At 35.7% G+C, this 23,659-nt stretch overlaps 1 protein-coding gene across 7 annotated transcripts in view; it reads right to left on the bottom strand.

Annotated features, from left to right (window-relative positions):
• The window catches only part of adgrb3 (adhesion G protein-coupled receptor B3), a 123,670-nt gene that overhangs the window by 27,207 nt on the left and 72,804 nt on the right, over window positions 1-23,659 (bottom strand). For all 7 annotated transcript variants that reach the window (XM_028006894.1, XM_028006896.1, XM_028006895.1 and 4 more), the window contains 6 exons: window positions 20,933-21,001; window positions 17,837-17,945; window positions 13,574-13,720; window positions 12,815-12,890; window positions 11,626-11,728; window positions 10,662-10,705 (listed from right to left, as the gene is read on the bottom strand). In XM_028006894.1, the coding sequence (XP_027862695.1) occupies window positions 10,662-10,705; window positions 11,626-11,728; window positions 12,815-12,890; window positions 13,574-13,720; window positions 17,837-17,945; window positions 20,933-21,001 (548 nt within the window). The remainder of the gene's footprint in view (window positions 1-10,661; window positions 10,706-11,625; window positions 11,729-12,814; window positions 12,891-13,573; window positions 13,721-17,836; window positions 17,946-20,932; window positions 21,002-23,659) is intronic.

Raw genomic sequence — 23,659 nt, 5'->3', positions numbered from 1 at the left:
GCTGAAGAATACTGTAGTCAAAAGAATGAATTCAGAGTTGCGTGGAAGGAAAAAGGCAACAGGGTTAACTGCAGAACTGTGGCCAGAGTAATTACGTCAAGAGTCACCACAAAGGTATTCAGAGGATTTTACTTTGGGTAGAGAAGGGACGAGACTTTTCTTTTCTTCCTTTTCCTGTTAATGTAATGTTTTTCATGTTGTAATGACAATAATAAACATTTACTGTGTAAAAGAAAACTGCTACAACACTTGGTTTGTGGTAAAAAGAAAAAAGTATGTAATATTGTTGATGGTCTTTTTGTATTTTGTAACAAAAATACACAATAAAAAAATTAATTAAATTAAGTAGAATTGATAAATGTCAGATTGTTTCATCATGCAAAATAGATTTTGGATTTAAAATTAAATTAATTTCCTTTAGTTTGGGACTTCTGTTAGGGCTGGTTATTTTTGACCTGTAGGACAAGGGGAGTAAACAGAATGTTAGGATCACACGAGGGTTAATAGGTATGGCCATTACCCTGTATGTCCTGTAAAACATCTGTCTGTCTCTCTGCTCTCCTCTGCTCTCCTTTTCATGACAAAAAGGCAAAACAAGATGCATGCGGCTGATTTACGACAACAGAGAACATTCTGCATGTTGATTTGTGAGAGCAGTTCGGTGCATGGCAATCCCGCTTTGTCATTTGATCAATATGGCAGAAATATTTATTATTCCTGAAAGGAACCTTAGAGCCAGTTTCAAACTTCAAACCACTGCTAGCGGTAAATGCATCCACATCACAGTTCCCCCCTTGTTCCCACTCTGCATTACTAAACTGCTGCACTGTGTTACCAATTGATACATATTATAACCCATATTGGATGCAACTAGCAAGTTAATGCATTTTAGTTGGTATTGGTCCAATTGACAGACTCGTAAAGACATTTTAGGAGGGCATTTGTTTAATTAGACATAAGACAGAATGGCTGTAAGAAGTAAGTAAATTAAATACACTAAATTCAGTAAACGCTTTGTTTAAAATGCACTTTATTATCCATGCATAATAATGTTAATTTATGAAGCTCATCTTTCCTGATAAAGTGGAGGAATAATTTCACAGAGGAGGAATCAAGAGCTATAATCCATAAAATAAAAGTTAGAAGAATTTCAAAGATGGTTGATTTGGGTAATATAAACTGCTTAAATTACTTTCTCCATGGCTTCTTGTGAAGAATATCACAGATATACAGCAATATCTGTGACTATTTAGGAATCACAGATCAAAACATTTGATCAAAAATAGGTTTAGTTGTTTCCGCCTGCTGGAGGAAGGAGGCATCAGTGGGTGTAGTGAAGTTATCATGAGAAATATAAGGAAAAAAGACATGACAGAAAGCAAAAGCCCCTGTGTGCATACCCTTCAAAAATCAACAGGCTGCTGATGGTTGGTGGTGACAAGCTAAACTTAAACAAGTTTTTCAAAATTGTAATCCTTCAGGAAGGTCTCTTGCAAAGTAGGAGAGGATGAAAACAAAAACCTTCTTTTATTTGGTTAAAAAATAATATGCACACAGAGAAAGAAAATGCATATTTGGACCAATATGCTTTTTATTTTTTTAATAAAGAGCTTGATCACAGTTTGCAGTAGCGGACTTGAAATCTTAATATTTATATGCAAACTCTGTTTCCAGCACTGAATAACAAAGTGACATATTTGATACCTCTTTGTCTTTGACTTTTCAATGTATTCTTCTTATCTCCCCTGGTCTATCTCTAACTTTGACTTGCTAGATAATGGCTTACCCTTTGTGCATTGCACAGAAGAATCTGAAAGGAGAGCAGGAGCTGACTTGGGACTTTCTGCAGGCTACTTTTGACATGTTGCATGACCTTATGAGGCCTCAGTGGCCCCCAGAATGTAAAATGCCCCCAGGAGAAAGTGTCACTGTTGATGTTAACCAAACTGAAACTGATGACATGACATTCATGATATACCCTTTGCTGACTGCATTGCTATGCATGTACTCAATGATGCATCTACAGCCATATGCCAAAACCTACTTGACTTGGAATCGTTTAAGGAACTCAGTTATTCTTAATAATTTTAGCTATTTTGGAAGATGAGAGATGTAGAGCAATGTTTTGACCTGTTGAAAATCAACCTTTATTACATTATGTATTTTCCAGCCACCTGGTGCCATTTTTATAGCACAGCTAAGTAACTAAAATGTTGTATATATCAATTACAACTTAGAAGAAATTCGACTTCATAATTTGACATGTTGAATTGACTTCTGTCTCTTTAAGAAGGTTAATCCATCATTCAGTCAAGTTTATCTGTGTGGCACTTTTCAGTAACATGGCAGTTCAAAGTGCTTTACATCATATACAAACACAAAAATAGAAAGTCATATAAAACACCATACAGTCAGCATTTGAGAAAACTAGAAACAAACATTACATTCTAATGAGTATCATCAAAATCATCAATACACATTGATGATTAGTCAGTATTTCATTTATTATGGTTCAAAAGCAGCTCTAAAAAGGTGGGTTTTTACCTTGACTTAAAGGAACTCTGCAGTTTTCTGGAAGTTTGTTCTAGATTTGTGGTGCAAAGAGGCTGAATGCTGCTTCCAGACATCCAGTCCTCCTCTAGAGGCTCAGGGAGCAGGCGACACATGGATTGACCACCACAGAGTTCAGACATTAACAATATTTAGACATTTTGGTATGTGCTGGAGAAGATGTTGCAGAGTGGTTGGACTTTTCCTTTATCAATGCAAGATCTTGGGAAAAACGTAATGCAAAGCTGCATAGAAATAAATCTTGGGACTTTGCAGAAGCTTTGAAACAAAGCCACAGTGAATTCTTGATGGCGTTCATGTAGGACTCCAAATCTGTACTGCTTATTCTTATCCTTTAATCAACCCAGATTTAATGTACTGTTGAAAAATCTGCTAAAGATTGATTCATATTATTTAGAGAATTGTTCAAATGTATTATTAACCCCATTAGAAATATAAAGCCTGTTTCAAACTGTAAGCAACATTAGTTTTTTTTTTTTTTATCTTTGTAATGAATAACACATGTTGCTATCCCTGTCTTCATGTTGTCCACTCCACTCCTTTAAAATAAGTTTTTACCTTTTTTGCTGAAAGAGCTTTGGGTTGATTTAGTATTTAAACCTTTAAATAAAGAAATGCTTGTCTCAATTTTCATAACCTTTTGCATACACCAGAAACACAGAGATCCTGCAGCAATTTAATTTTTTTTAAATGCCAATGGAATCCACTTACAATGTGTATTAAACACTAAAGCTCGTGGCCATTGAGCTAGCGAGATGACACAGAAGCACATTCTGAAATAACACACTAAGCAGCATTTCTTTGCTCTGTGCTCCTACAACAGCACATAAGCACTACTCATCACATCACTGAATATTCTCATGCATGTTATAAAACATCTTTAAATTCCTTGCATGTCCACATTGTATTATTCAGACACTAAGGTGGGGGTGGGGGGGTTGCACGTTCCTAGAGCTATGCACTTCAGGCAGTTTTTATAAATTCTTGAAAGACTGACACATGATGATTGGGAGAGGAGGGTGGGGAGCCAGTGCTGTAAAATGATTCCATCCATCTTGGATATCTTGATGATGGGCGATTTATATCAGCCTTTAGGCCACACTGAGTATTTTAACTGGATGAAGAGAATGAAAAATGAGTGTGAATTTCCATGTAGCAGGAAAGGTTTTATTAACTCAAAGTGAGGAAAAACTCTAGTAATGTGGTAGACATATAAGAGTCTGAATATTCAGATGAGTCTGTCGGGTGTAAAATCATTTCAGCTACTGCTCTGTAGTACCGTTTGCACGTCATGCAAAATCTAAATAGGCATTTCTCTAAATGTATGTAATTATATAAAATAAAATAAAATAAAAAATAGTGCCTCTGAAATGTCACAGAAACATGTTCATGCTGTTTTCAAACTATTGCATAAAAATACAAAGACAGGGTACACAGACTTAGTCCAATTCATGTTGTGCCGATACGCACATGCAACAATAACGCCTGGTATAAATTAATGCAAAATGTGTTCCCAAGAGTCCATCATTAGTCACCGCGAGAGCGAAGCTTGGAATTACAGTCTACATCACCCACAGTGTTATTTTAAACTTACATTCTTTTGCCATATAGAACAAATTACAGCACAATGCACAACCCCATGTCCTAATCAAACCCAGAGTGAATTAATTAGCAAACTTAAAGTGTTTTCAGGTTGATATTTGTATTTTAAACTGTCTACAATCATGCATTTACAAAACATTGCTGCATGTGTGCTAGCAGCAAGGCAACAATAATATATATGCTGTTTTAATCCTTTGTGTGAACACAGATGAATTTGTATTTTTACATATTGGTATCATTCCATGATAATGACATGCCCTATTAGAAATAATCAGTGTTTAGGATAAAATACATTATTTGTAATGACAGCTCACTCAGGATTATAGATAATTAGTATTTAGTATTAAAGAAGAAATCTTTGTCTTCATATTTCTAATCCGTTATTAGGTTGTGATTTGAATTTCCGCTCATCAAACAAAGAATATGACTTTTATATCTTCTGATGTTGCAATATAGAGCTTAGGTTCTTATGATCTGCAGTGCATGGCAGTGCTTGTTGTTGCCTATTTGGCTCAAATCCAACTTCTCCAGATGTTTGTGGAACCTGAAGCTGCGCCTGCTGCTTTCCGTCTTTTAAATATTAATGAAAAACATGATTTGATTCCTCAAGAAGAAAACAGTGAAAGATGCCTGAAAAGGTTACCACATCTACTTTGGTTTTGCTTAACACATTCTAAGTTGTCATCGTGTTTCCGTTATTATTATTGTTATTTTTTGCATGATGACGAAACTTTCTACTCTATGGCTTTTGTTTCAAATGTTTAGTTTTCTGCTTTAGTCACTCATTTCCATCCTCTGTCTTGTTGTGTTATCATTAGTCCGTTCCCAGGTTTATGGCCCATCTTTCATTCTGCTCTCTCTTTTCACCTGGCTTCAGTTAATTATCAACACCTGCCTGCTGTTAGTCATTAGCTACCCAAGTGTATAAATACCCTGACGTTTTCTTTGTTTCCAGCCAGACTGTCATGTACTTCTTATTTGCTCCAGTTCTGCGTTTCTGCTTGGTTTTGCAAAATGATTTAAGTCCTTAGTGTAGTTTTTTCAACCTGTAAATTTTTATTTTTTATGGTAGCTAATTTCTGCCACGCTGCTAAAAAAAACAAACTTTTATCTTACAATTTTGACTTTGCTATGTCATTATAGTGACTTAGCTATTTCATAAAAAATAAAATTCTATCACATTATTATGAGGTAGCTAAGTCATAATTATGAGATAGTATTTCATTACTATGAGATACTATTATATCATTTATATGGAACTGAAAATGTTCACAGATGTGATATTAATATAAAACACTTGTTGAACATTATTTTTTTTTTACATGAACCTTATGTGCATTGGAAGTATGTTTATTTTAAATGTTAATACATCGATGACATGAATCGTCTTTCCCTTCAAAAGAAACACACACTAATATATCAAAAAGTATTACAGATGTGTGAAAGGAGAAAAACATATTGGAAGAAGTTGATTTAACAAAAAAAAGTTGTCCCAGGGGCAAATTGTAATTCTATTCTCTTTGACATTTCAAATAAGACACTTCTTAATAATCTGAGAGATGATTTCTAAAGCTCAAAATATCACACAGTGAGGTGAGTTTTTATGCACTGATTACAGGCATTCAGAGGATGCTACAGTCATCCAGCTACAGAAGAAGACCAGATGAAGTGAAACATTTAACATTTATAAAACAAACCTGTTCCTTGGTGTTACATGTTTTAAGAGATTAATGAATCCTCACAGCAGCAGTATTAAATGTGACATACATAATATAATATATAATCCAGTTTAGGTATAAATTACTCACTTAGAAGATGTTATATTTTTTATAAAAAAGGCAAAAAAGCAAAATGTTAAAAAAGGAGCTGATCAATTTCCTCTACAGTGATATAAATTGTGTTTTAATTTATTTAGTTTTTCATCTCCTCAGAGGTGGGCTGCTGATACTCTTAAATCCACTTGAGAGCAGAAAACATTGACATTTAAAATGTAATAAAAGGTTGTGTATTTGAAGTGTTTGCTGTTCTTGCTGTAAAGCTGCTGACTTCAGGAGTATATTAAAAAAGTGGGAGGATTTCTCAGAATGATCCATGTGCTTTGTTTTTCTCACTATCACAGTAAGACACAATACAGAGTTTAATTAAAGAAATCAAATTATTTCAGCATATGCCATAACATTTTAAATTATTTACAAATATAATATACATACGATTAATTTCGTTAGGACTTTTATTTTTTACAGAACACCTATTGTTTCCATTAACAGTATTAATGTAAAAATAATTTTGTTATGCATACAAATATATGAATGTTTATGAATTACATTTACATTTAATTTGTGACTCACTTTTATATTGTGGTTTTCAATTGAATTTAAATGTTATTTTTTCATATATTAATTTTTAACCTATTTTTAGTCATGAAAATAACAGCTTTGTTGGTTCGAAATTAGTCTAATTAAAACAATTTTAAAGGTTTTTAAGCTCTCGTAGTCTTAAATAAAACTGGGCATTGTCATAGTGATCCACCATTCAATTTTTTCCCCACAACTTTCCTCTGCCAATAGTTCCAAAGAGCACCCTGATTTGGTTTAAACCAACGTGTTCGACAGATGGTGCATTGTCCCATCATCGAGTCTTGAGAGTGCTTGCCATTGGGTAATGGGCAGAGCCAAGTGTTTGAAATGAAGATGATTATAGTACCACAGAGTCATTCAGCAGCACTCTGATTGAAATGACTTAATGCAGATCAGAAAAAATGCTGATCTGGAAGCATATGGGTTGTGAAAATTATTAAGAGAATGGAGCAGAGTTGTCCTAGTTATACCTTTGCAGTTCAAAAATAGACCAGTTGCCCTAAAAGGCTGTAAGAGAGGAACAGCAGGCTGAAATCAAATGCTGTTTAAAGATATATTTCCATCATGAACTGTTTACCAACCAGTTTTGTCTATGGTTGTGCTTACAATTTAGCAAAAATAATGAGAAACAGTTTATTCTACTAAATTATATCTTTGGAAAAATTATTTAATACTTGATACAAATATCCTTTACAATTTGGTTTTGTTTATTTCAGTAAACTGGCAATTCCCTTAGAATGTGTCACAGTGATGTTTTGAAATAATTAATATTAAACCATTTTAATCTAAGCACAAAACTGGCAATTATGAAAATAAAATATATATTTATTTACAATAGTGTCACAGACCTTTTTTTTAAGTTTAAGTCTATATTGAGTAAATTGCAATTTTCACATTATATGCCATCTAGTCTGCACTGTTTTAACATAGGTTATGAATTAACCATTTTTTCTAGACCTATTTTAACTGATATCCTTTTAATATCTTCATCTTTTACATGACATCAAATTCATAATTAGCATATATACTGCTCAAAAAAATAAAGGGAACACTTTAAGTGTTAAACACCTGTTTAAGTGTTCCATTTATTTTTTTTACATGACACATTTTGTATGCCCAAAGTAAATTAGAAGAACACCAGTTTATGTCAAATATCTGAATGAATCAAACAGGGAGTGTTTTATACTGGAAGCATATTTTAGTGAAGCAAGCTTGTCAGGTACACCTAAGATGAACAGCTGCTATAAAGCAGTAATAACCAACAATCTGAAAAAAAAAAAAAAATCTGAGTTTCCCTTTTCACATGCCGACAAACAAACTTGACACAAGCAATTCATCACAGCAGTTCTCTCCTGTGCTGTGTGTGTAATGTTATCATAAGAACTATTTTTTTGGTGTAACTTGGAGGAACAAAAAAATATTATTTAATTAAATAATCACACTTGCAGACTTGCTTACACGAGAGAAAGATTATTCATGAAACCCAGGTCCTAGGTTAAAGGTTTTAATCAGGTCTTGATTCTTTAGGGTGGATGTCCAAGTCAAGACAAGTCTTTGCTCCAGCAAATTCATTGTGATTCAACGATAAGTAAATGGTATGAGTTCCTATTTTAACTACAGGCTACCAGTGAAATGACAGCTATCTGAAAATGTGAACATATTTTCATTGCATTCACCATTTACACCCCATTTCCAAGTTCACAACTTTGGTCTTAAATTGTCTATTGTATCCAATCTGATGATAATTTTTCCAGGTCATAATAGCGAATGATGGTATTGCTATTCCCAAGTCCAGTCCTTAAGAGCTACAATGTTTCAAAATGCATACATTTGCCAACAAATCTGAATCAAATGAATTACTCCTTTAAAAACTATCTATAGAGTTGAGTGTCATGCTGATAATGGAATTTATTTATTTTAGGTCTGTTGGAGCAAGGAGGCATCCTACAGTTGCAGGGTTGTAAATGTCAAGGTCTGGACCTGCACACCAGGTCGATGTCCTTAAAATGGGTTATGCTATTTGGCTATATCAAGCAAAAATAAAAAAAAACAAAACAGTATTAACTGATAAACCTCTTCAAAATACATGATACCTAACACCAAAGCTCTGCTCTGGTGTTAGGTCAAGTCTTCTTTACCTACCCATCATTCCTATGAGCTACCACCCTCATCTGCCCTGCATTATGTTTGTCATGGTACTAAAAGATATTTACCCTCAGTTTCCTAGCAACAGTTCAATCAGCCTCTTCTGCTGTTTGTCCTTTAGAGGATGGCCTTATCTCTCTTTGCCTAGAGAGGCCAACTACTCATACAACCCAGCTTCTTACTTCTATCTCCAACCTCCACCAGAGTTTACTTGCGCTCTACTGTAGTGTCCTACTATTGATTCCCTGTGTGAACAAATTTTAACTAGAGGCTACCAGACACTTACTGTTTCTAGTTTTTAGTGTAGCATGAAGAGATAGGATGAGGAGAACACTGGCAACAGAGAAACAAAACCAATCAAGTGGCAAAGAAAGAACCATAAGCCACTTAAACATCACTACAATGCCAAGTACAGGGAAAGTACCACAAAGTGTTAGTGTTTATAGCACCTTGTCAGATTATTCATATCAATCACAAACTTTAATGTATTCTATTTGATAAGTGGAAGGACAATGAATCATGCATTTCAACATAATCTACAAATACGTAATCTGAAGGGAGAGGGGATCCATCCTGAGTAAGTATTTTATAAAACTACCTTTTGCTGAAATTAAGGCATGTCCTTATGACACGTCTCAATAAAACAATTTCCCTCTCAAAATAGCTCAAGTTCAGTCAGACTGCAAGGAGCGAATCTATAACATATGAACAGATTCTTAATTGAAGTCAGGTCTGGTCTTTGAGTGTCTCATTCTAACTCCTAAATATGCTTTGATCTAAACCATTCCATCAGTCATTCCCCAAGAGTCGGTATCCTTCATGTCTTAGTTCTCTTCTTAGTGGTAGTGACTACTTCCTCAGCATGTCAATGTTCTGCAGGAGCCTGCCAATGAACCATCATTTGATCCAGGTGTGTTGAACCAGGAGAGATCAACAACATGGTGGATCCTGGCCCTTGAGGACTGACGTTGGACACTTCTGCATAACATTATTTTTGTGGCTGTATGTTCTCTGTCAACCTGGATTTACCTCCATCCATCTTCCAAATCAACTCTGCTTCCCTGTCCCTGCCACAGAAAAGTGCATGACTCCACAGTTATCAAGTTGACAGATTCACCCAGCTGAGCTGTGGATCTCTACAGCTTCACTGGAATTACCATGGGCCGCTCTGCCTGCTTTAAAGCTCTCTCCTTGACATGTCTGAGGGGTGAATTGATCTTCATGAGGCTGGTTTTTCCACTAATGTTTTGTAAGAAACCCCTGAGGCCTTCACAGAGCAGCAGTATTTATACTGAAATTATATTACACACAGGCTTTTGAAAGCCATTGGTTTCACTGGATTTCATTTTTGGGGTATACAAATGCACCACACACTTTTTAGGCTTTTATTTGTAAATAATTTGAAAAGCATATTTAAATTTTTCTTTCACTCAAAATTATGCTGTGCTTAGTGTTGGTCTGTCATATAAAATCCCAATATAACACATTGAAATGTGACAAACTTCACTGGGAAATAGTTGCGTAAATATTGAATACATTTAGATTGCAATGCAGGACTGATGCTTTAGCACTCTTTTAATCAAGTAGATATCTATATCAACACCTACTGCTTATTTGTTCACTTTCTACATCTGCAGTTGTTCTTTATTGCTTAAGAATATGGCACCATTAAAAACAAAACCTGATTTCTCTACGATTATGATTTTCAGGAGTGAGCATATAACTCAAGTGTGACTCATGTCTTTCAGAAATCATGGTGGCAATTACTGCAGAGGAACACTGCAGCTGTAGTGCCTGAAAAAAACTCACCCAGGGACATTGAAAAAAAATCCCATAAAATAAATCCACATGAATAGGTGGGCGTCTCAACAAACATAACATAACATTTTTTGCTTAACTGTATAACTGTTTAATTTATTGCGGTGCATCATATTGTATCTAAGGTATGTTCACTCATATGGATTAGATTATCGCATGCCCACTTACATTATGGTGCTGTCCCAGAGTGCACAGTACGGCTTTGTTGTTCCCTGGAATACAAGAAAGGTGTAACAAATCTCAGTAAGTCACAAAGATAACTAATCATTTTAATCATCACAACACCATATTATCACATACTTGTATGTTTGTCTGATGTTAGTCTTCTAAAAATACAGTTAATGGATCACAGAAACCATAAATTTGGCCATGGCTTGCACTATCAGAGCACCGCACAGAGAGACACATTTGATGACGCGCTCAGATTTACTTGTGCTTTATGTCTAAGATGTATAAAAAAGATCTGGACCATAAAAAGGAACTGTCCTTGTAATTAACTGAATGCAGCTCCAGACACTCTGTGCTCACAAATTAATTATCAAGCCATTTGTCCGACTGTGTCTCTCCTAAAGGAAGGCGATAGACAATGTGATCTTTGTAGAAGATTCAATAAAGAAATATCAAACATCTGTTTAAATGACAACAAGCAGAACACGGCAGCCTCCATATGAAATGTGGAAATCAGTGGTCACATATCTAAAAACAATGCATGGGATTTATCATTCAATTTCAAGCTACAGTGCTGGTGAAAAGTTTACATGTGCAGTATTAATCATGAGTATGAAAGCTGTTTAATTTTAAGCCTTGACAGATTTGTCTGAATGACTCATTTTCTAACATGGATCAATTGAATGAAAAACAAGAAATACTTGCACAAGTCTGATTTAATTGCTGATTTTCTCTTATCCAAACATGGTCAAATGTAATACATTACATAGACATATATGACCACTCTTCTCATCAAAAAAATTTTTTCCAGCTAAAATTGTGGTTATTTATTCTAAATTAATTACCAATTTTTATTCTTACTTTTGAAATTAATTTTAGGTATTACTTGTATCATCATTCCACCCTAGAAATGGATAATGAAATTTTAACCGTTAACATGGTTCAAAATTACTGTGGTGCTTACATTTGCCAGGTGAGCCAACTCAATCTCCAGGTGGGACTCAGTTGCCTTGGGCTCAGGTCTTATAGTCACAGCAATAACCTTGGAGTTCACAGCAGTGAGATTCCTGAGTAAAAAACACAGATTCATAAATGCTGTTACTAAATCCCTCTCACTGCTTCTTTTTGCCAAATTGCTTATTGGTATTGAATATTTCAAAGCAAGTGTTTTTGCACATTTTTGTGAATTTTGTAAGTTATCTTATTTCTGTAGTCAACAATAAAAACAATTATGTAAAGCTCAGCAAGAATCACAAACAACAAACCATAATATGTGTTTTTAAAAATTCTGCTTTTAAAACTTTGCTTTACTTTTATTGCTTTCATAAAGAACAAAAGATTTCCAGAACATTTTTAACTGATAATAACACCAGCATACTGAAAGAAAAGTTGAGCTAAAAGACCAGTGGAGCTATGCCTTTTTTCCAGTATTTTTCTGTATCTGCCTTTTGCCTGTGAAACAACTCTATTTTCAAGACTTAATTCTAAATGGACTTCAATGAACAAAATTGCTCCATCCAGAATACACTTAAACTTCTGACATTTAGTTTTACAAAAGTTACTTGTTTTGTCAAAGCTTTGCATGCTTCAAAAGTGACAAATGGAAACTATTCAACTCTAACAGTCCCTTCTTGATAAGCTTATCCCCATGTCAGTATGGAAAGGGCAATCTGAAGTGGCCCATTATGGGTTTTCACACAGACACCGAGGGCTGCTGCTGCTGCTGCTCTACTGCACAGCTGTGTTGACATGTCTTGGAATCACCGCTCTGTCCTTCGATATCAGTGCCAAAGAATTGTTGTCTTGAAGCACTCATCTGATGGTTATATGGCCCACCCTACAGCTCTTCAAGACAATTGTGTCGGTACTAATTAACAATATACTCCCCACTACAGTGAATGTGTTTAATTTCCTAAATTAGAGCCAACAAAGTCCTCTAACTTTCTTCTTTAGCTTTGCTTAATCTCTCTCCCTATGTCTCTCTATCTCTTTTTCCCTCTAAGTAAATATATATATGTGTATCTATATAGACATTTATATATATATACACATACATTATAAGCTATATTACTACATGCATGAGTACTATAATATATATTACGATATGTAGGTGTGTGTGTGTGTGTGTGGCCATGTGTTTGTGCTTCCCTTACTTTGGTGAAGGTAGCATGAGTCCAAGAGTTTTGTACAGAACAGTTCCCAAAATGAACACAGGTGATCCTTCCATGTCTGAAATATAAAATGGAAAATCAGGTTACGAGTTTAAAGATATTTTTTTATTTATTTATTTTTAATCTATTTTTGTATTTATTTCAAACATGATTTATTTTGATACACCTGTTCTACCAGCCTGATAAAAAAAAAAGAAGACACATTTTCTATAAGGTTTAAAAATTTGCAAAACATGACTCATGCTTGTATAACATTTGCTTTCTATGGAATCTGCTTTCTGGACTAAAGCAGCTGGGATTGCATATGACTCAGAGTCCCAATCAGTAATTTCCTTTGTTATGTTTGATTCACAACAGATAAGACTGATTAAACCTGTTGACAATTTTGCCTGGTTTTGGATTGGGATATGAAGTGGCAGCTGCAGATTTTGAATTCATGCCATAACAGAAGTGAAACAAATTCTTGACTGAAAAAGAACAAGCAAGTTAACTTTTTTTTTTTTGTTACGTATTCAATATACTTCAAAACATGTGCAATCCTACATTAAAACAACAATTCTGCTTAGGATTGATGGATCTTTGATAAAGTTTATTATTATTATTTTTTTACATTTCTGTAAATGTTTATTTAAAGTAAAAATCAGGCTTACACATAAAGACAGTCTGTATGGCTTTGAGTCTTGTAGAATAAAATTATTTGGATGCAGCTCCATAAAATACTGGATGTGTTCAGTGATATACCTGCTGACTGGGAAACAAAGAGGCCCTTTGGGATGACCACTTTATCTTCCGAGTTCCTGGCCCAGTCAACCATGCCTTTACGACCTTTCATGGGGAAGTTGATGTCAGTCATCACAGACACGGCTGGAAGTCTCTGGATGCTGGCCACTGCAGAAACCAATAAATAAATATAGATTACATATGTTCTCCAGGGTATATATAGGTCTAAAGATCATTTCATGAGCAGTTAAACCAGATAAAAATAGGAGTGAAAACATTCCAGTCTTTTTGCTTACACATTTCATAAAAAGCATAGAAAGAAACAAGCAAATATAAGCAAAAACCTGCCAAGCATTGTACTTTTTATTTCTGTACAAAGATTCACTTTAGACAAACCTGCAAATCCAACAGAAAGTCTAAAATCAAACTTAAAACTTGCCGATCACAACTGGACGACAGGTAATCTCATTAAACAACTCTCATTCTCACATCTGCCTGCAGAAAAGCTAAAAAAAAAAAAAACCTTTGTGTATTGAGGCAATAACAAGAAAAAATAACCCAGATTAACAAATAAAATACCTTAAATTTACAAGGGAGGAGGACAAAGCTGAACTGTTTTCTACCTGCTATCATATCAGGCCCCAGTCAGGTGGCGGCTCAGCAAGAGGGAAGCTCTGGCTAATCCTACCATTGATGTAAAAACTCCATTGTTCATTGTGTTGTTCTGGTAGTACAATTTATATCCTGGCACGACTCCATGATTGAGGGGAGTGTGTGATAGTGGAGGCGTCCCTGTGTATTTGGGATGATCCTATAGTGAGCATGAAATCAGCGAGCACCAGGAGGCTTGTTCCTAGTGCCAGATGTTGAGAGCAGTGGTGGTAAGAGCGTGTTTATTTGAGCTTGTGGTGTTAGTCACAGGGCACACGGAAAATAACAAAATCCTAGGAAAGCTGTGTTTTATGTTTCTTTTAGGCAATTCTACAAGTTAATGAAATATTTTGCATCTGTCATATTGTGTTTGGAAGCTTAATAAGGCAAGTCACAGTATTTATATGTTCAGTGCAAAATACTCATTAATTTTGTTTATTTTGATCCTTTTCATTATACCTAAACATAATAAACATAGTGATTTAAAAAGAGGTTTATTACTTGTCTGTTTGTGTAACTAACATTAATGACAAAACTTTTTAAACCAAAGTAAAACAAATATAGCTAGGTTGCACTGTATGTTCACCATTTATCTTTTTTAAGTTGTCTTATGCTGTATTATGTGCTCTAAATGTTTTAAGCAGTGAAAATAAGTTGCTGGACGAAAAGTCTTTTGCAATCAAGGTTATTTAGCTAAAAGTAGCAGGGGGGACAGAAGATGGGACAGAAGTGGCAGCTACTATTTATCTGGGAGTCAAGAGGTTGCCATAAATACGTGACAAAATGATACAGCAATGTCTTACTCAGCCAGATGCTTCCCACTTGGCTCTCACCAATGGATCCACAAAACCACCCATTGCTCTAATCAAAATGGCCACTGTGAGAATATACTGGTGTGAGCTGAAATTATTATATTTGTCTTCTAATGTGTACGATGTATCCCAGTATATATTAATTAACCACATACAATGACCTCTATGTAGGTTGCATGAATTACCAGGACTCATTTTGGTAGATTGAGGACTTTTCTAGATAAAATGCCATGCAAAGTTATTAATAAACGTTTTTTTACACTTAGTCTCACTACCACCAAAAACTTCTAAGAATTGTATTTGGATTGTATTAAATTTTATTTTCTAGTAAAGGTTCTGTTTAAGGACAGGCCTGCACTCCCAAGACATTTCTCTTGAACTGATCAGTTCTCTAGTTGTGGAAGAATTTGGTTTTATGACCTAAATCTGATTTAAGTGTCTCCACTACTTTATCCTTGACTTCTGCTTTATTTCTTGGACTTCATAAGACTGTTTGTTCATTGATGTTTCCAGATGCCAAACATCTTAGATTTTTATTAAAATTAAAACAATAAAAAGTTGAAAGGCCATGTAATATTCTCTTTTCACTTCACATTTATGCACTGCTTGTGTTTGATCTATTACATAAAATCCCAAGAAAATACATTGACTGTGAAACTATATAATCTAAAAAACCCTTAAGGGATAGTGATACATTGTCCATTGCTCTAGACATGTAGACAGATATACATATTTACAAAACAAAATAATAATTTCTAACCAATGACTAGGGAAATTTCCCTAAGTAATGTCAACTTTTCTTTTGAAAATAACTTACTGCTGCATCATTAACCCCAAATGAAAAATATATTGTTTTTCACTAGCCTGCCAGCTTTGGGCCTACAAATAATGTTCATGTGCTCTTAACATTCACATATATTTATCTGGGAAATTCACATGATACTGACAGGAGTTTGAAACATGAAAAAGACTTTCAATATCATCCAGTTTCTTTTATCTATTCAGTTTTGTAAAATAAAACATTTTACAGTAAACAATTCACTACAACATTTAGATGATGCAATATTTTTGAAATTGTTCACTAAGCAATCAGTTTATTGCACAGTACATGGCTGAATTTTATGCTTGAACTTATTTTAAGCTTTGAATACTGTATTTTGAATTTATTTTTGAATGTAACGTAGATTCTTTATCAACACCTCTCCGAATATTATTTTCAGGTTACCCATTGTATGAAACAAATAATATGTATTGTAAATGTAAACTTGATGACGTTTCGCTGTTTAGATCTCATGCAGGGCAAACATATTTATGAGTAAAGTTAGAATTTTCCCTGTGTATTAATGAGTTTCCTTTGAATACTCTTCCTCTTCTTCCCACAGTTCAAAAGCATACATATATTTTTTAACATGAGACTCTAATTTACAATTTAAGCATGTGAGCATGAAACTGTTTTTTGTCTGTGTTGTCCCTGTAATGTTGGTCTGATCAAATTGTAATACAGAAGCAAAGCAATAATATAACTAAATACTATTTGTAAACAGTTTTCATACCCCTCCACTTCTTTGTGATAATTACTCTTTTTGAAAAATGTTTAGTTGCAGGTTTGGAGTCAGCTTAATATTGAGGTCATATGTTGATGGTTATTTGTTAGCAAAATGACATGACCACACATAGAAAAAAAAAGAGATGCATTTAAAGAAAAGTGCAGAGATATGGTTACATAAAAATAATAAAAAACTCTCTAAGGCTTAGCATTATGAAGAGCTCTTGAGCTTCATTTCCAGGTTTAAATCAGTTAATTTGACTCACACAGATTCATAGTGTAATTTTGATATATTCACTGAATGGCAGGATGTGCTGTTTTAGGGAGCTAAATATTCATTGTTATGGAAATCATACACCTGCCCTTTCACGTAGTGAACTATTGTGAGGAATACAAGTAAGAATCCACCCTCCTAAAGGCACACAGTAAATGTATGCATTCACGTCCATGAATGAGTCTAGACCACAGTTCTTCTATTCCATTCTAGTAAGACACCATTCATTGTAAGGAAAGAAATGAAATGAGACCACAGGGACTTTAAATTTTCCAAGATGCTATGCAACAGAAATTAAAAGAACACAAAGGAACTCCACGGAAATAAAATATTACATAAACTCTGTAGTCAGACGCCAGAGACCAAGAGGAGATGTAAAAAAGACAAAAATCAGTGCAGCAGAAAAGTCCATTACAGCTGCAAAGAATAACGTTGCTAATTTCACTTCCAATTTTATAGCCTTTCATCAGTAACTTGCATAGTATGTTTTTTAAGAATGTTGCAAGGAACAGACAAAGAGTGTTTATTGTGATGATGCGCTACAGAAAAAAAACATGCCTCAGGGTACAAAGTGCTAATCAAGCCTTACTCAAAGAGCTGCATGGCAGTGTCATGTCAGACACGATTATTTCAACTTCAAATACACAATTAATATGTTATGTTACTCTTGAAATAAACATTTGAAACAATATATGTGCATTGTAAGTACTTTTAGTGAGTTGCTTCTCTCCTTTATTTTTGTGAAACTGGAATTGTCAGTGTCATAGGAATTTAGCACACTGAGACCACAGGATCAGTTTTAATTAAGATTATTGATTTGCAGTAATTTTACTCCCTTCAACCTTACCATTCACCATTTATCCTAATTTAATGATGGTGGGGAAATTGACTCAGAGAGACAGCGGAGCGCTGGGATTATGTGTCCACATCGAGATGAGATAAGTGGTGAAATGAACTCAAAGGCAGTGGGTCTGGGAGGGGGAAAGGGAGTTGATTCTTACCCAAGTTTCCGGTCATCAGATAGGCATTGTGGAAATCCTTCATGCCCAGTCCAACAATATGGATGAACTCCTCTATGACCTGCATGAGTTCCACTGCCGCTGGGTAGATCTGAACAAGATAAGAAGGACAAAAGGATACTAAAAAATGGTTTCATTTTCTTACAACTCAATACTGGTAAATGTTTGTTGAGAGATACTAAGGATTAAAACAAGCCCAAATACTGTTTGCTATACAGTTATGCATAAGTTGAAACCAAATATTTAGATACACTGCATAAAAATGAAATGAATCTTTTGTCTCGCTGTCAGGGGCATTCTTTTTTAACTATTCTAGACCAGTTTGGAGTACCAAAATTATTTCTATTAGCTAAATGTCATAAAAAGCAGTGCTAATGTTTTTGAAAGATTTGTTTTCACTGTCTTCAAAGTCATAAGTCATTTGTTTTGTAGCATTGCCCTTAAAATGCAAATATGGCTAGGGTATTCTTATGCAAACGTCGCAAAGTATTTTGCTGGAATTTTCCATCAGAGATAACCTATCCCATTTCTGAACCAAAGATGTCTGGACATTGATATTATGCTTTATCTTGCAAATAGCTGTTTGAACAAATAACTGTGGCGACTTCAAGCATCTGTGAATTGTAACTATTGATAAATCAGACCTGTGGACATACACAATTTTCTCCCTGATTTATTAATTTTTCTTAGGATATGATGGCACACAATTGTGTTTATGTCGTGGTCTTAGAAATAAAGCCACAGCAGTGTGATGTGTTAAATCAAATGTGGTTTTCCTTATTCTGTTCTTCCTAGCTCAAAAAATTCTATTAGTAAAAAGAACAAAATATATATATACAGACTTCTGAAAAGACAAACTAAACATCATGAGATGCAGCTGAGATTGAACCACTCATGTAACATCAGCAGCAGAGCTGTAATCAGCAGCTTTGCCAGCACAGTTTCTGGTTGGCTTCTTCTTTTAAAGCCCCAGCCAAGTTAAGGGTAATTGCCTCTGTCCATGTGCCACCCGATGTGCCCTGGCACTAAGCAATAGCACGCAACATGGACAGGGACATGGCATGACCTGTAGCACAACTGGTCCAGTCAGCTGTGCTGTACAAATAAAGAATTTAAGGGATGTTACTCTAATAGATGGTTCTTAAATGTTTGGACCTCTGCTCTGAAAGAATCTGGGATTTTATGAATAATCAGATTTACATAAATGCAAATGCATAAATGCATGGACATGTTTCAGACTCACAAAAAAGTCATGCAATACATTTCAGTGCTAGACATGGATTATTTCAAATCATACAAATATTAGTGCATGGCTTAGATAAATGTGCTCACACATCTATCAAGGCGAGGTTAGGCAAACCTTTCAGTGGCAATTAGCAATTTACACCCTGGTCTAAGCTGATATGGTACAAACTCCCGAGGCAGGTATTCCAGTCACTCCTTTGTAACACCTTGTGCACCGTGTGTTTACATGTGCCTCCACATGAGCCACTGTTAAGCTGGCTAAGTTGCTCATAGATACTTAAGTCAAAAGCCTCTGACACAGCAAAGTGAAAGCCATAACGGGTTGGGGCTGGGAGTGGAGCGTCATATCGCCCCTTCTGACGCAGAGTGCAGTCATGTTCACTCTGCTCATCTCCATGGTAACCGTAGGATGTGAAGGCAGCATGGGAAAATGGCTGCAGTGGAGGTTGTGTAGACAGAGCTCTTCCTTCGCTTGCCATGGTAACAGTGACAAGAGGTGAATTTATAGTGATCTCTGCACAGAGCCAGCCCTGCAGCCAGTAAAAGCTCATAGTGAGGTGTGTCATGTAAGAGTTTTATACCTCCACAGTGTGCAGCACATGTGTGGGTGCTGTGGAGACGGAGCTCACAAATGCAAGCAAAACCCACAAGTGAGAAGAACATTTAGCTGTGAAGTGTGAGTGTCGTCTGTTGAAATCAGGCAACATTGCTGTCCAAACGCTGGGGTGATGAAACCAGACACGCACATTAATCACTACAAAAATAATTTATCTTGTCACATCTACATTCTGGGTGTTCAATCAGTGGCAAACATTTCCACAGTCTACATTTTCTCTAGTCTGTCTGTACCCGTCTCTGACGCATTCTGACTAATGAAACTTGTTTATGAGCTCTTCTAATAGACAACATTTCGATGGGGGCTGGTAAACGGAGGCTCCAGTATGTAAACACCTAATTACTACCTGTATTGACAGCAAAGGCAGGCTCTCCGTGCACTGCTTAAAATTGCTTCAAATTCAGCTAAGCAAGGTAACTTTCAGCCATAGGGGGGAGAGGGAGAATCTGGCTTATTTCAAGGGAACAGCTTCGTCTTGATGTGTCAGAGCAGGTGATACCCTATTTCAGTCAGTTTACCACTGAAAGTGACACCTGAGCAGATGCCCTTTGCAGACCTGTGGTTATTGCAGATGGCGTCTCTGTCAGAGTCTGGACATGTGTGATTTCAGAGTTGAAGATGTCTTAGACACTAGGATAGTTTTCAAACCAAGATATGCCACCTCTCAAGAAGGGGGTCAGTGTCCAGGAGGGTTCCCAGCAGAAGTCCTGCGGTATTTTCTTTTATTTGTATTTACTTTTATCAGGGTTGGGGTGTCAATGTCACACAAGAAAAGCAGGAAATGGAGATGTGGTTGCTTTGGCTCAAGCTATAAAATGTCTGAATTGAGTGTGCATTTGTTAAAATTCTACTTAAGCACTACTCTAATCACACAATGATCTGTGTGGGCTGGATAAAACAATGTGCATGCAGGAGGAATGAATCCTGCAGTGTTAATGGCTGGACAGTTTCTATGACTGTGTTGCTGCCATCAAGTGGAAGTCTGAGGTACTGGTTTTCTAAATGAGGCCAAATGTCAAGTCTGCTAAATGACCTCGCCTTCCTTTGGGGAGTAGCTTCACAAAACACACCTGACTTTTATTTATCCCATTTTCCCTTTTATTTGTCTAAGGGTTCTTTTTTCCAGATGGAATTTTAGATAGAGTGAGTAGCAATATTTCTGACAAAGTATACATGTAAGATTCTGAATTATTTAGGAGCACTGCACATTTGCTTACCTTTTGTGCATCTTCCCATTTCTCCTGATTTTCCTCCTCCAAGAGGTTGCTGATGATTTGAAAAAAGTTCTGTGGAAAATGATGAAAGGGGAAAATACATAACTCACCCACGCACAAGTATTACAGGCACTGCAGCAGGCTTACTTTTTAAAAATCATGACATTAGCACCGTGAGCTCAAAAAGAACTAGACTAAATAATATACCGACATTTGAAAGTGTGTATAAAAAAACCAAAAAAAAAAACCATGGATTTCTATAAGGATGGTCCCTGCAGGGCCCAATAACACTGGAGAATGTGCAACTGGAACCATGTCGGTAAACAAATGGAGAAAAGATGAAATTCGTGTTTCAGCTGCAGAAGGGAAAAAAAATACACCTTCCAATCTCCTGCAGCTTGCAGAGAACACTTATTGCTACAGGAGACAAGCATAAGCTGCAATAAGAAAAAAAAGGAGAGATGAAAGTGAATGTTTGAGCAGCTGTGCGGATTGTCTTCTTCAGCAGTGAAAAGCAGGGCCAGCTCGGGGTGCATGCCTACAGTAGTAATAGGACCCCTGTCTGATCTTTCGCCTTGTTATTTTGTCTGGTCTACAATATGCCGGAGGGAGTGGCTCTTTCTCTCTCCCTCTCTTGACACAGGCTATCTTGTTTTCTACTTGAATGCTTATGCTCCCTCTGGTGGTAATGTGCCCACTTTAACACTGCATTAGCGCACAGGCACATGGATGGGTTGGGCTGGCTGACTGCTGTCCCGCCTGCCCACACATATACACACTACAGAGCTCTCTTAATAACCAGAGATAGGATATTCTCCTCATCCCATAGCTTTTCCGGGACATGGGGAGAATTGGTTGAATGGGGCCAGGTTCCACATCCATGGCCAAGACATTTGGGTTTCATTTCCACAGAAGATAACAAGCACCACATTTATTGCAGCTGAGAGAAAGTGTTGATAAAACTGAGAACCAGGAAAATAGTATGCTTTAGTTTAAATATCACAGATTTTGGAGAAACAACTAAAGAATGTTTTTTTTTTTCAATTTAATTTTTGAAAAAAAAAATATTTATCATTAATTTTTCAAATTATAACCCCAAGCATCAATCTATTTTATCAGGCTTTTATCTGATAGAATGAGATGCATTTGAACCTAATTTTGAAGTGAATTTTTGATCACAAATTAAGGTATGAAAAATATCTAAAGCTCTTTTATCTGATACCCTAAACAGAATACTATGGAACTAGTTGCTTTGAGAAATCACTTTGTGAATAGAGTCTATCTGTGTGTAATCAAATGTCAGTACCAAATAAAGGTTTCTATTATAAGGACTATGGAACAGAGTAAGTCAGGTGTAAAGCTGTAGCGCCTTGATCTATCTTGGTTTTATTCGTCACATGTGGTGTTTAGTATTTAGTTGCTTACAGATCATTACAAGTCAATGTTGAAACCCAGAACAACTATGCACAAACAAACAAACACTCACTCCCAAAAGCAAGTTAGAGTGACCAATTTAACAGATGTGTTGGGGGAATATTTAATAAATGTGAAATATGTTGGCCACTGCTTCATTGTGCATAATAATAATAATAATAATAATAATAATAATAATAATAATAATAATTTGCCATCTTCACGTCTGCCTTTCGGTTTTAGACAACCACCAACCATGAAAATTAGAGAACTTCGCAACAGCTTTGAACATCACAAAGCATTCATCAATGCATCACCAGAAAAAGGAAAGGGTGTAGCATAGATGCAAAGTTAGCAAGGCATGCCACTCATCTAATATCACAAGCTCAGCCTGCTGAGCAGTACTAGCCAAGATGGTAAATGGTAAATCTGGATGGCACTGATCCATGAAACTAGACAAATTAGTTGCGCACTTTTTAAATTTGGTCTTTATACTAGAGTGGCAACAAGAATGCCAATGTTGGAGGAAAAAGAAAGAAAGTCCATTTGTAAGTTATAAGAAATGAAGGAGACACATGTGGAAGAAGGGATTCTGGTCAGGTGAGACTCATTGTAATATCCTTTTGGCCTACGTGCAAAACACTCGGTATGATACAACCCTTCCAGTACTCTGAACACATCATTACACCATGAAACATTGGTGGCTGCATCATATTGTGGGAATTATTTGGTAGAGACTAAAAAGCTAGTGAGAGTTGATGCCAAGATGGATACAGAGAAATTCTCAAAGGAAATATATTTCATGCAACAAAAGACCTTAGACTGGATTCACCTTCTAGCAGGACAGGGGATGTAAAAATACAGCCAGAGCAATGACAGAATAATTTAGAGCAAATACTATTCATTGATCGGAATGGCACAGACTAAAATTAGGTTGAGAATCTGTGACAAGACTTGAAAATTGATGTTCACAGAAACTCTGCATTTAGTCTGTCTGACCTTGAGCTATCTTCTGAAGAAGAATAGGAAAGAATAAGGAATCATTTTCCAGATGTGTAAAGTCAGTGGAGACACCCTCACCCCCCAAAAACAAAACAAAACAAAAAAACTGTACTGTAACTGAACTGGCTCAGTAGAGCTCAATATAATGTAATGACACATTGCGCATTTTTATTTCTAAACAATTTTTAAAATCAAGTATGAGATCTGTATTACTTAATATCACTTTACGCTGGTCTACCACATAAAATCTAAATAAAATCTCATTAAATTTGTTAATGTAATGTGACAAGTTCTGTAAAAGTTAAAGTGGCATTA

Source organism: Xiphophorus couchianus, chromosome 22 (genome assembly GCF_001444195.1).
Source record: "Xiphophorus couchianus chromosome 22, X_couchianus-1.0, whole genome shotgun sequence".
NCBI lineage: Eukaryota > Metazoa > Chordata > Actinopteri > Cyprinodontiformes > Poeciliidae > Xiphophorus > Xiphophorus couchianus.
Note: the sequence above shows the minus strand (reverse complement) of the source record. Positions and strands in the feature narration are given on the sequence as shown.